General features: G+C 42.8%; 1 protein-coding gene across 1 annotated transcript in view; it reads left to right on the top strand.

Annotated features, from left to right (window-relative positions):
* Positions 1-250: 250 nt before the first annotated feature.
* The window catches only part of Gfm1 (G elongation factor mitochondrial 1), a 43,767-nt gene continuing 32,474 nt past the window's right edge, over positions 251-11,543 (top strand). Inside the window, exons 1-6 of the mRNA XM_027391756.2 lie at positions 251-438; positions 1,772-1,924; positions 3,346-3,478; positions 5,751-5,955; positions 8,570-8,686; positions 10,703-10,853. Of these exons, the coding sequence (XP_027247557.1) occupies positions 355-438; positions 1,772-1,924; positions 3,346-3,478; positions 5,751-5,955; positions 8,570-8,686; positions 10,703-10,853 (843 nt within the window). The 5' untranslated portion in view covers positions 251-354. The remainder of the gene's footprint in view (positions 439-1,771; positions 1,925-3,345; positions 3,479-5,750; positions 5,956-8,569; positions 8,687-10,702; positions 10,854-11,543) is intronic.

Here is an 11,543-nt window from a genome sequence, read left to right as displayed (position 1 = left end):
GACGTGTTGCTATTAATGCAGTGCGCCACCATGCCCGACGCATTTTTTATACAGCGATGATTTTTAAAGGGACAAAGGGACTAGACTATCTCCACTCATCAGTACCTCCCGGTGACAGTCCATTGCAACAACTACACTTTCTCCTCCTGACCAGGAGACGGCGCGCTGTAGCCGGAGAGCAGCCCGAGACGCCTCTCCTTCTGCCTTTCTCTAGCCGCCCTCCTGACCTTCCTCCCGGAAGTGCTCTGCGGCCCGGGGTGCCGGCGTGACTTTGAGCGCTTCCGGCTCTGCTGCCGGTGCTGGAGCGGAGCAGAGCCGAGCCGGAGCCCTGGAAGTGGCTAATCCAGGCTTGCCATGCGACTGTTGAGGGTCGCCACGGCCCTGGGGCGTGGGCCCCTCCCGCGGGCCCCTGCGGTCCTGGGCAGGCAGGGGAAGCAGGTACTGGTGTCCGGCGACCCTTTCCCTTACCCGGGATCTTGAACGGCGCTGTCGGGAGCCCCGAAAGCCACTGGGTCCCCGCGCGCCAGCCCGGCCTTGAGAATTGCAGCCCTGCGCTGGGGTCCCCGGCTTCTTGATGGGTGTGCTCTACTTTAAAGAGAAGTGCCCCGAGTGAAGTCGGATGAAAAGTCAGTGGCCCCGGGGCTCAAGGAATTGGACTCGTTGTCCAGTGCTCTTCTGACTACTAAGTAGGGTTGGATGCTCTGAGAGGGCGCTGTATTCTTTGGTTGGCGCTCAGCTTCCCGGTGCTCTGCTCCAGTCACGTCTCCCACTTAGGTGTATAAATTAAACTCTGTAAGCCTTTGGAATGAGGTACTCCGGGCAGGGCAGCCACGGGTAGATGTGGTGCCTCACCTATCATGTAACAGGTGCCTTACCTCGTTTATTTTGTTATCACGTGTCTCTGTGGCTTAATCATCCAAACACTTGTCAATTGTCTACTTTTCCATGTTGTCAGTTTCCCTCTTCCCAGAAGTGGTTGCAAAGCGTTTGGGTGTGGAGTTTTGTTTTGATTCAATAAATACATCCTCTCTCCCCACTGTAAAGTTAGCAGGAACAACTGTCACCAGAAAAAAAAAAAAAAAAAAAAAAACTTCACTTTTTCGTGCAGATGAACTTGGGAACTTTTGGGGTTATCTTGGGCAGTTAATTGTGTATGTCCTTATATACCCTTGCTAGATGTGAACCACAGGAAGGGGGAAGACAGAAAACCCAAGGTGCATTTTAACCTAAAACTTGTATTTCTTATTAAAGGGGTCCTTGAGAGGTATCGTTCTGATTTTAAAACCAAGGTCTGGGGCAGACAAGATGTGCTCAGATGTAAGGGCAGTTGTCAAGCATGACAACTTGAGTATCGGTCTTGAGACTCACATATTGGAGGGGCCTCATCTGACTCCTTCAAATTGTCCTTTTGACCTACACGGAGCATACTTCACAGAGCAATAAAGCATACTTCCAGAGGAAGAGTTCAAGTCCCAGCTTTCACATGAGGCTCAGAATGGTCTATAACTCCAGTTCCAGGGATCCAAGGCTCTCTTCAGCTCTCCACCTGTACCAGGAATGCATGTGGTGTACAGAAAGACATGCAAGAAAAACAAAATAAATAGATCTAAGGAGTTTAAAACTAACATTTGACAATACCATTTCCCCCGCTTTTATTTTTTTGAGTATTATTGAGAATTAAGTCCAGGGTTCTGTATATAATACCCTTTGCATTGAGATTGAGAAAAAAAAATCCATAGTTCCCATTTGAACTTTAAAAACTGTTTTTCAGGCAAATTGGAAGGCCTACCGATGGTGTTCGTCAGGAATAATTCCCAATGAGAAAATACGAAATATTGGAATCTCAGCTCACATCGATTCTGGGAAGACGACATTAACAGAGCGTGTGCTATACTACACTGGCAGGATTGCTGCGATGCATGAGGTGTGTGGTCAGTGGTTGGTTCCAGAGTGACTAAGAACTTGATTTTTATTGTTTTGTAGTTACAGTTTTATAACTGTCACAAAACCTGGGTCATAGAGGATCGTTGGCCAAAGTCATATGTACAAAAAGGGGAGGTTAAGCTGGCTTTCTGTCACTGTGAATAATCTCCCTAGAAGAGAGAGGTCACCGTGAGTGTCCTGAGTAAATGTTGAGTCAGTGTCATGGACCCTTACACAGCTGTTAACAATAGCCTTAACTATGTAATGAAGGATACTTGCTTATAAAGTTACATGGGAAGTGAATTACAAAGGGTGCTGTCGACATTAAGAAACACAGCTTAATGGAAATACAAGTTTACTCTGGAGCCATTTTGAGTGAATGTGGCCCGGGGAACACAGATTTAATTTACCTTAAATTCTATGTTCTGACATGGAAACACTCTCATAATGTTTTAGTGTTAATGAACAAAGAAAGCTATAAATCAAGACAAGTTTAAAATGCACTGGTGGGTACCCCAGACAGGCAGGCTCGTGAGATGTAGGATACTCTCTGGTAACATTCTTTTTTTTTCGAGACAGGGTTTCTCTGTGTAACAGTCCTGGCTGTCCTGGAACTCACTTTGTAGACCACACTGGCCTTGAACTCATTGAAATCTGCCTGCCTCTGCCTCTGGAGTGCTGGGATTAAAGGTGTATGCCACCTCTGCCTGGCTCTGATAGCATTCTTAGCTTCAGAATTGGAAGAAGCTAGCTAGTGTCCTAAGTCAGTAGCTTCTGAGGGGTTTTATTTATTATTACAAGGTGTCAGGGCAGATACAGAGTGGGGCAACTGATGCCTGGATGTTCCAGAAGATTAAAGCTAGCCCAATGTAAGGTAAATAACTTCTGAACCTACAGAATTTCAGTCTCTCTACAGTAGTGAAATTCTGATTGGTTCAGTAGTCTCTGCAGGCACAGACTCCTTCAGCCACAGCCAGACACAGCTTCCCTTGGGGGATTTTTGTTCACAGTGTTGAGTAAAAGCTATATTAAAAACCCTGTCAGAAAAAGATTGTTTAAAATATTGACATTTGAAAGATACTGCCATACCATGGAGTGAGTTACCCCTCCAGTTTAAACTATTCTTCAGGTGAAGATCACCCAATAAAGCATACACTTAAAAGCTGAGCCCTAACTTTTTGTGCCTCAGAATCCATGTGGAACAGAGCTAAAAGGTCTGCTGCCTGAGTCTCTATTCAGAGATTCTGCAAAGCCCGCAGACAGCAGTCCAGAGGGAACCCGCCATCAGTTTATGAAATGATACGGTTAAACTATCGGGCTTACTTAACAGTAGTGTGTGTTAGCTTTGTTATCCAAATCCATTTCAGTAAAGATTTCTTCTTTGGGATAAAAGGAAACTCTGACTTTTTGTCTCATGTTTAGGTGAAAGGTAAAGACGGAGTTGGCGCTGTCATGGATTCAATGGAACTAGAGAGACAGAGAGGAATCACTATCCAGTCAGCAGCTACCTATACCATGTGGAAAGATATCAATATCAATATTATAGATACCCCTGGTAAGCGGCCCTTTGTTCCCTAGTTCCTTTGGGCAAAAGTATATGTAGTTCTTTCTTCTGCTATGACACAATCCATCTTCGAATATCACATTCTAAAAGTACAAAACTAGGATTCTTCTGTATGTTGCTTCTTTAAAAAATAACACAAGTAAGACAGGCTCTTGCCTTTAGCACATTCTAGCATTCCCTAATATCCTTTAGAAGCAGTCCTGTTGGGCCTTGAACCTGATGCTGGGTGCATAAAATTGGTGACATGAGGAGTCTGCATTACAATTTAAAGATGGGTAAAATGAGCATACATTAAAAACTTCGAATTGTGCCTGGTTAGTTTTTTGTCAATATGACACAAGCTAGAGTCAATAGGAAGATAAAATGCCACCATCAGATTGCCTCTAGGCATGTCTGTGGGGCCTTTTATCCATTGCTAGTTGATAGAGGGCCGAGCCCACTGGGCACACTCCCCAACCCCCTCCCCACATGTGCACAGGTGGGCTAAGCAAGCCAGTATACAGCCTCCATGATCTCTGCTTTAGTTCCTGTGTCCAGGTTCCTGCTCTGAGTTTCTGCATGGTTTCCCTCTTGGTGGTCTGCAACCTGTAAGCCAAATAAACCCTTTCCTCTCCAGGTTGCTTTTGATCATGGTGTTTTATCCAAAAAAAAAAAAAAAAAAAAAAAGGCGGTGGGGTTGGAACTGACTCATACAGATCTTGGGACAGGTTGTGGTTACTATTGTGACAGACCTGACCTGTTGTTTCCGAGAGAGGGTTGTGGGAGCACTGTGGAACTTTAAGCTGAGAAAGCCATTGAGTGGTTAGAACTAACGGGTTATTGTGGCTGCTTAGAAAGTAGGAATTCTAAAAGAGATGCTGATGAGTGCTTGTGAAGCTCCAGAAGGATACGAAGGCAGCATCAGGACCACTTATGGGATTTTTTGAACTAAGAATGCAGGGTCTGACAAAAAAAAAAAAAAAAAAAGAATACGGGGGGGGGGGGTCTGGTCAGCTGGGGATGAAGATTCAGTTGTGATTAAGACATATGACTGAGGTAAAACATTTGCTCTGCTGTGACAATCCATGCTGGTCAGCCGGAGGTTAGAACTTAGCAGTAATTGAGAAAAAGCCAGCATCCCTGAGGTGAAATCTGGGAGTATATCCCAGGGTCAGCACACAAAAGCTATAGTCCAGGGAGGACCAAGATTTCATGTCATGCTGGCACTGAACTTGCTAACGTGTAAGTCATCCAAGTAGAGCTGGTTTTGACAGCATGAAGGGGTATTGGAGAGCAGCTGGAACTTGGCTCTGTCAGAGACCATTGGTGTGAGTGCAGCTCCAGGTGCAGTAGAAGGCCCAAGATTGACAGGGTCATGGAGAGAGGTTGAGGCTTGGCGTCATGTGATAGGGTTAGCCCTGAAGAGATCCTTATGAGAGGCTGTGGGTGGGGATGCAGCCCAGTTTCAGTGGAGACCCCAGCATTTTGGAGGTGCCAATACTGCAGGATGACCCCAGGGACAGCAGGCATCTGTGGAGTGGAGCTGGCCTGAATCTAGGAGAGGAGCTGTGTGTGTTGTGGATGGTAGAGCCGGATAAGTGGAGCTGCCCAAGCTCTTTGGAACTTTTCTGCTCTTGAAGTTTGCTCTTGTTCTGACTTGATCGTGCTGTGTGCTGACTCTTCCCTCTTAGAATAAGAAAGTATTTGTGTTTTTATTTCACAGAACCCACAGTTAGGAGATGGTGGCTATCTTAGAGAGTCTTTAGACTTTTAAAGACTGGGACTTTTAAATTTGTAATGGTATGTCAGGTTGACAAGAGATCAGTTGTCTTGATTTGATTTTTTTTTTTTTTTTTTTTTTTTTTTTTTTTGGTCACATTGACATAAGCTAGAGTCAGATGGGAACAGAAACCTCATTTGTGAAAATACCTATGTCAGATTGCCTGTGGGAAATTCTATGGGGACATTTCTTAATTTCTGATGGAGAGGAAAGCCCTGGGGGAGGTCACCCCCTAGGCAGGTGATTTGGGGTCCTATAAGAAAGTGGGTGGAGCTAGCCACGAGGAGCAAGTGAGTAAGAAACCATGGTCTCAGCCTCCATTCCTGCCTTGACTTTCTACCTTGGCTCCCCGGGATGGTGGCCTATAATGTGTATGCCAGGTTAACCCTTTACTCTCCAGGTTATTTTTGCACAGTGTTTTATCACAGCAACAGGAAACCTAACCATGGCAAATAGTTTGTATATTAAGAATTCAAACTGTTCTTTAAAACCCTCCTCTTTTAGGCCATGTGGACTTCACAATAGAAGTGGAAAGGGCCCTGCGGGTGTTGGATGGTGCCATCCTTGTTCTCTGTGCTGTTGGTGGAGTACAGTGCCAGACCATGACTGTCAATCGTCAGATGAAGCGCTACAACGTTCCGTTTTTAACCTTCATTAACAAGCTGGACCGATTGGGCTCCAACCCAGCCAGGGCCCTTCAACAAATGAGGTACTGAAGCCTCCAGAGTGCTGATCTAGACAGCAAACCTCATATTCAGGACAATTAATTCAGTTATTCAGTTAAATCCTAAAGGTTTTTTTGTTTTGTTTTGTTTTGTTTTGTTTTGTTTTCTTGTTTCAGAAGTGTGTTTCTGTGTCTTAGTAAATGGAACAACCTCAGTGGTTTAATTTACCCTGTCCTTCGTCAGCTGCCTTCTCTGAGAAATGGGGAAAGCGTGTCATAGTTGATTCTGGGGTAGTTGATTCCAGAACACTCCAGCAGTTTCTGCTGCTATGCTCCAGCCAGGGAAGTTGTAGCTGCTAGAGGTACTTGCTTTATCTTTAGTTAAACCTGGGGAAGGTTTTGGTTTTAACAAATGTAGCAAACATTTTTACACAGTGGAGCTGACAGACCTAGCTGGAACTTCCGTGATGGCACATGGCTGAGAGTGGCACGTCTGATGACAAAAACCTGAGGGAGGGTGTATCTGCTAATGGGAAAGAGACATTTATATTCTCTAGGTGTTTGAAATATTTCCTTGGTAAAAATCTTTCTACCAGTTCTTTTTCTGTTTTTTGAGGAGCTTCTCCTTTCTTTCTACATTATTTAATTACTCTGGTCCTTTGACTTCTGTTTGTCTTTCTCATTTTGGAACTCTTGTGAAGCAGATTTGGGATGTAGATCTGGCCTTCATGTCTTGTCTTCTGTCATACTTTCTTACTTTCAAACATTTCCCTTTTATTATGCACTGGCTCATGGGAGACATTAGCGTGTGTATGTGGTGTGTGTGTGTATGTGGTGTGTGTGTGTATGTGGGGTGTGTGTGTGTGTGTGTGTGCCTGCGTGCGATGAGTGGGGGTGCCATGCCATTCACTACGCGGGCTCCAGTGTAATTGAATTCTGAGTTGTCAAGCTTTCATGGAGAGTATCTCTAGTAATTGAGCAACCTTACTGGCCTAAACAGAACTTTTGAGGTTAATTTTTTACTCATGAATTTGATAGTCATCTGTGACTTTTCTGTTACTTAGACTTTTGAAGATATCCAGCAGTTTTATAGCTAATTCCCATAAATTCTTCATTATTGTAGCATTATTTTTCTTAGAGGTACTTTACAGATCTCTAAGTTTGGTCTGGGGAAATAACTTAGTGGTAGAGCTCTTGCCTAGCATGTGTCAGGCCTTGGTTTAATCCCTAGTAAAAGGTTCAGGTTTTAAAGCTGACCGGCTCTACCTCTTTAAGAGACAGACCCCGCCCCCTGACAACAGTCAGGCACACACAGGCCATCAACAGCCATCAACACATCACTGGTCACGCATTAGGACTCTGTGCATGTGTGAAGCTTCAGTACGCATGCATGCGTGGTCTTCCCTTTAAAGTTCCAACTTCCCCCTGCCTCTCTCTCTCTGCCTCTTCTCTCTTCCTTCCTTCACTTCTCTCTGTACACACTCTCTCTTCTCTCTACTCTCTCTTCCCTGCTCTTCTTTTCTCCCACCTATGCACTCTCTCTCTCTATGGCGACTGGCCATGGTGGTCAGCCATTAACCCTGTTTCTCATCTCTCTTAGTTTCTCTACTCTGCCGGGCCTATAATAAACTGGTTAACATGTCTAATAAGTCTCATTTTGCGCTCTTTCTCTTCTTTATTTCTAATTTAAGCAAAAGAATAGCACCTAGCACTTCAAAAATCTTGATCTAAGTCTTATTTTCTTTCCTCTGGTAACTATCTTGGATATTAATGCATTTTAAAAAAATATATTTAGGTAGTTATTTTTATTTATGTGTCTGTGCAAGTGTATACCATGAGTGCCGGTGTCCAGGGAGGTGAGAAGGAGGTGTTAGACCTCCTGGAATTTGTTGTGGAGGTGTCCCCCCAGAATTCTCCTTGTCTCCTAGACCCACCTATCTTCCTGCCTCATTGGCGGAACAGTGTTTTATTCATCAACCAATAAGAGAAACATATATACAGAAGGACGACCCCCATCAGGAGCTGGAGTTACAGGCAGTTTTGAACTCGCTGGCAGATGCTGAGAAACCAGTTCAGGTCCTCTAGAAGAGCTTTTAACCACTAAGCCATCTTTTCAGCCCCAGATATTAGTACATGCCTTATGCTAACCCTTTTTCTGTAAGCTCCTGACCTCTTTCAACACTAGTCATGTCCTCTTAGCTCTGTCTTTAGTTACACATGGAGACCTAGCTTACACTAAATGGTGCCACCAGAATGTATTTCTTCTCAAGGTAGAGTCCCACTTGGTAACTGTGGTCACTTCAGTGCACATGGGCAGTAGTGGGCTGATGTTTGCCTCTGAGAACTCCCTCTCTGAATGGCTGAATGACTGTTTTCCTGTCTCTTGATTTAAGAGTGAGAACTAGGTTTCTATCCCACCATCTTTAGTTTCCTGGCTATTAGTTTTTGTGTCTTTCCCTTCTGCTCTGATTGAGCATATTCAGGGAGTCTGGGATAAAGGTTATTTTGGGTTCTTTGTTGTTGCGGGAGTGGGTGAGGCTCTTATTTTCTTTTTAGCCCCTGAGTTTAGCTGCCTGCTGCAGTTACTTTACTTTTGTTATTTCAAAATAATTTTGAGAGAAGAAGCAAACAAATACTTTTTTTTTTTTTTTTTTTTCAGATCCAAACTAAACCACAATGCAGCATTTGTGCAGATACCCATTGGTTTGGAGGGTGATTTTAAGGGTATTATAGACCTCATTGAGGAACGAGCTATATACTTTGATGGAGACTTCGGGTAAGTGCTAAAATACACTACTAAAATTTTATATTTTAAAAAACATCAAAAAAAAAAGGAAGACATAAGTTAAACACAGACTAATTATCTTTTTTACATGTGCCTGAATGTCATTCTTTAAGGTGATTTTAATGACCTAAAATTAATTTTTTAGTATTCATTTTAGAGAGTATATGTCACTTCTTTGGAATACACTCATAAAATACACTACTAAAATCTTATATTTTAAAAAAATAAAAAAAAGGAAGACATAAGTTAAACACAGACTAATTATCTTTTTTACATGTGCCTGAATGTCATTCTTTAAGGTGATTTTAATGACCTAAAATTAATTTTTTAGTATTCATTCTAGAGAGTATATGTCACTTTTTGGAATACACTCATATATTATATCGTGCATTCATGAGCCTCTACCCCTGTTTTTGGGGAGGTATTCCTACTTACCTCAGGCTTAGCTTGGGCTTACTATATTGGGCTAGGAATGTACCTCAGTGAGAGAGCACAGGCTAGACTTCAACTCATTATCCTCCTACCTCAGCTTCCCAAGTGCTGGGATTACAATCTGGAGTAAGAAATTAATCAAGCATAATGTATTCTTCAACCTTAACACCAGTTCTTGACTCATCTAGATCCATGGTTCTCAACCCTCTTAATGCTGCAACCCCTTAATACAGTTCCTCAGGTTTTGGTGACCCCCAATGATGAAATTATTTTGCTGCTACTTCATAACTGATTTTGCTACTATTATGAGTCATAATGTAAATATCTGATATGCAGGCTATTTGATATATGACCCTCTGAGCAAGTGGTCATGGCCCACAGGCTGGGAACTGCTGCTAGTCTAGGAGCTGAAAAGGAAAGTAATAAAACACACCAGCTGTAACAACTGGAAGGTCTAACATATTTGATTCTCAAAGTATTTCAAGCTATTTATTTTAAAATAGAAAGCTATACCTGATGGTAGAAGCCTATCAGCCTAGCCCTTAAGAGCTGAGACTGGAGCAAGCTTAGGCCAGCTTTGGCTGCACAAGCAAGATTCTGCCTCAGGACTATTTTTTACTGCCATCTAACTGGAAAACAGGCAAAGAAAAGAAAACACCATGTGTTTACTACCTGAATTATAACAGCATGAAACTGCTGCTGATACCATGAGAAAGTTTCTAACATCTGCACTTTAAATGAGAAAGCTGGTTTAAACACGCCAAGTCAATATCAGCCAGCTTTCAAGCTAACCTGTTTGAAACTTGTATAATATCAGGTTTTTAGAAATTCTATTAGCAAGGGACCTTAAGCTTTTGAAAATTCTATTAACAAGGGACCTAAGATTTGAAGGCTGAATTCTTTAAGATACTAAAGCCTTTTTGTCTATTCTGAACCGCTACAACCTGTCCTAATGGGGTGGGGTGGGCTCTGAGGCAGAATCTTGCTTGTGTTGCTCTTTTTGAGACAGGGTCTCTCCCGGCTGGCCTGGAACTTGTCATATATGTAGACCAGGCTGTTCTCAAACTCATAGAGATCTGACTGCCTCTGCCTCCTGAGTACTGGGACCAAAGGCATGTGCTACCACACTCAGTTCCCAAGTCACTGTTTTGACATCATGTTCTGTGGTTCATTTTAATCTCTGGAATAAGATAAGCCATTTGGTATTAAATTGGGAAGGGTTTATATTTCATCATGTGTCTATCATTCTGAAAAACTTGATATGCAGAAAAATAGGACATGATGCCTTATAACATCAAGGAGACTGCTTTGTTTCCCTCATAGTGGACAGTGTTGAGTTTAGGCTTTTCTGTTCCCTGCTAGTACATCCTTGAGCAAATGACTCGGTCCGTTAAAATGGTTTTGCCCACTGTTTTGTCTGAATTGTAAAGAAGTGGCTGACATCTTTGCTGTTGGAATGCCTCAGAGCTTTTGTCAGAACAGCAACAAAACACTTTAGCTGTTGACATACCTTTGATGTTTTATGTTTGACTGAACATTCCTAGAGTTACTACAGTAAAACATTCTTTTTCTTAGTCAGATTGTTCGATATGGCGAGATTCCAGCAGAATTGAGGGCTGCAGCAGCTGACCACCGGCAGGAACTAATTGAATGTGTTGCTAATTCAGATGAGCAGCTTGGTGAGCTGTTCCTGGAAGAAAAAATCCCCTCGGTTTCTGATTTAAAGGCAAGTAAGCTCAAAATAGATCTTTTAAAAAACATTTTTAAAAATGTATGTGGGCTTTTTTTTTTTCTTTTTATTTTTTTTTGCCTGCATGCAGTTCCTATGTAGGCCAGAGGAGGGCATTGTATTCCCCAGAACTGGAGTTGCAGATGATTGTAAATGGCTTTGTGGATGCTTGGAATTGAACTCTGGTACTTTGGAAGAATAGTCAGTGCTCTTAACCAATAGGCCATCTTTCCAGCTCCTTGAGTCTTATGTAATGAAAAGAGGTTGATGTGGGAGCAGGGGACATGATTCTTTTGTTAATGGGCTTTATTAATGAAATCTGATTTAAAAAATTAATATAATTGACTTCCATAAAAATGAAGATTCTTGCCAGAGACTTTTGAGTAAACATTTCCCCGAAGAAGATATTCAAGTGTTGGTGCATGAAAAGTTGTGACAGCTCCTGCAGATCTACCAAGGAAGCTCAGGCTGTCTGATGTAGACACTGGTAATCCCAGCCCTGGGAGACTGAGACAGGAAAACCCCAAGTTTGAGGTCAGCCTGGGCTGCATAGGTAGGCCATGGTTCAAAAAATCTAAACCAAACTGAACAAAATGAAAGTGAGAGAAACTCACTGCCCAAGATGACTTTTGGGGTCTACTCAGCATGTACTCAAGTTTTGGTCTCTCGAAGGAAAGCGTTTAACAC

The sequence above is a fragment of the Cricetulus griseus genome, assembly GCF_003668045.3.
Source record: "Cricetulus griseus strain 17A/GY chromosome 1 unlocalized genomic scaffold, alternate assembly CriGri-PICRH-1.0 chr1_0, whole genome shotgun sequence".
Taxonomy (NCBI): Eukaryota; Metazoa; Chordata; class Mammalia; order Rodentia; family Cricetidae; genus Cricetulus; species Cricetulus griseus.
The sequence above is the reverse complement of the archived record's forward strand: the minus strand, read 5'-3'. Positions and strand labels throughout refer to the sequence as shown.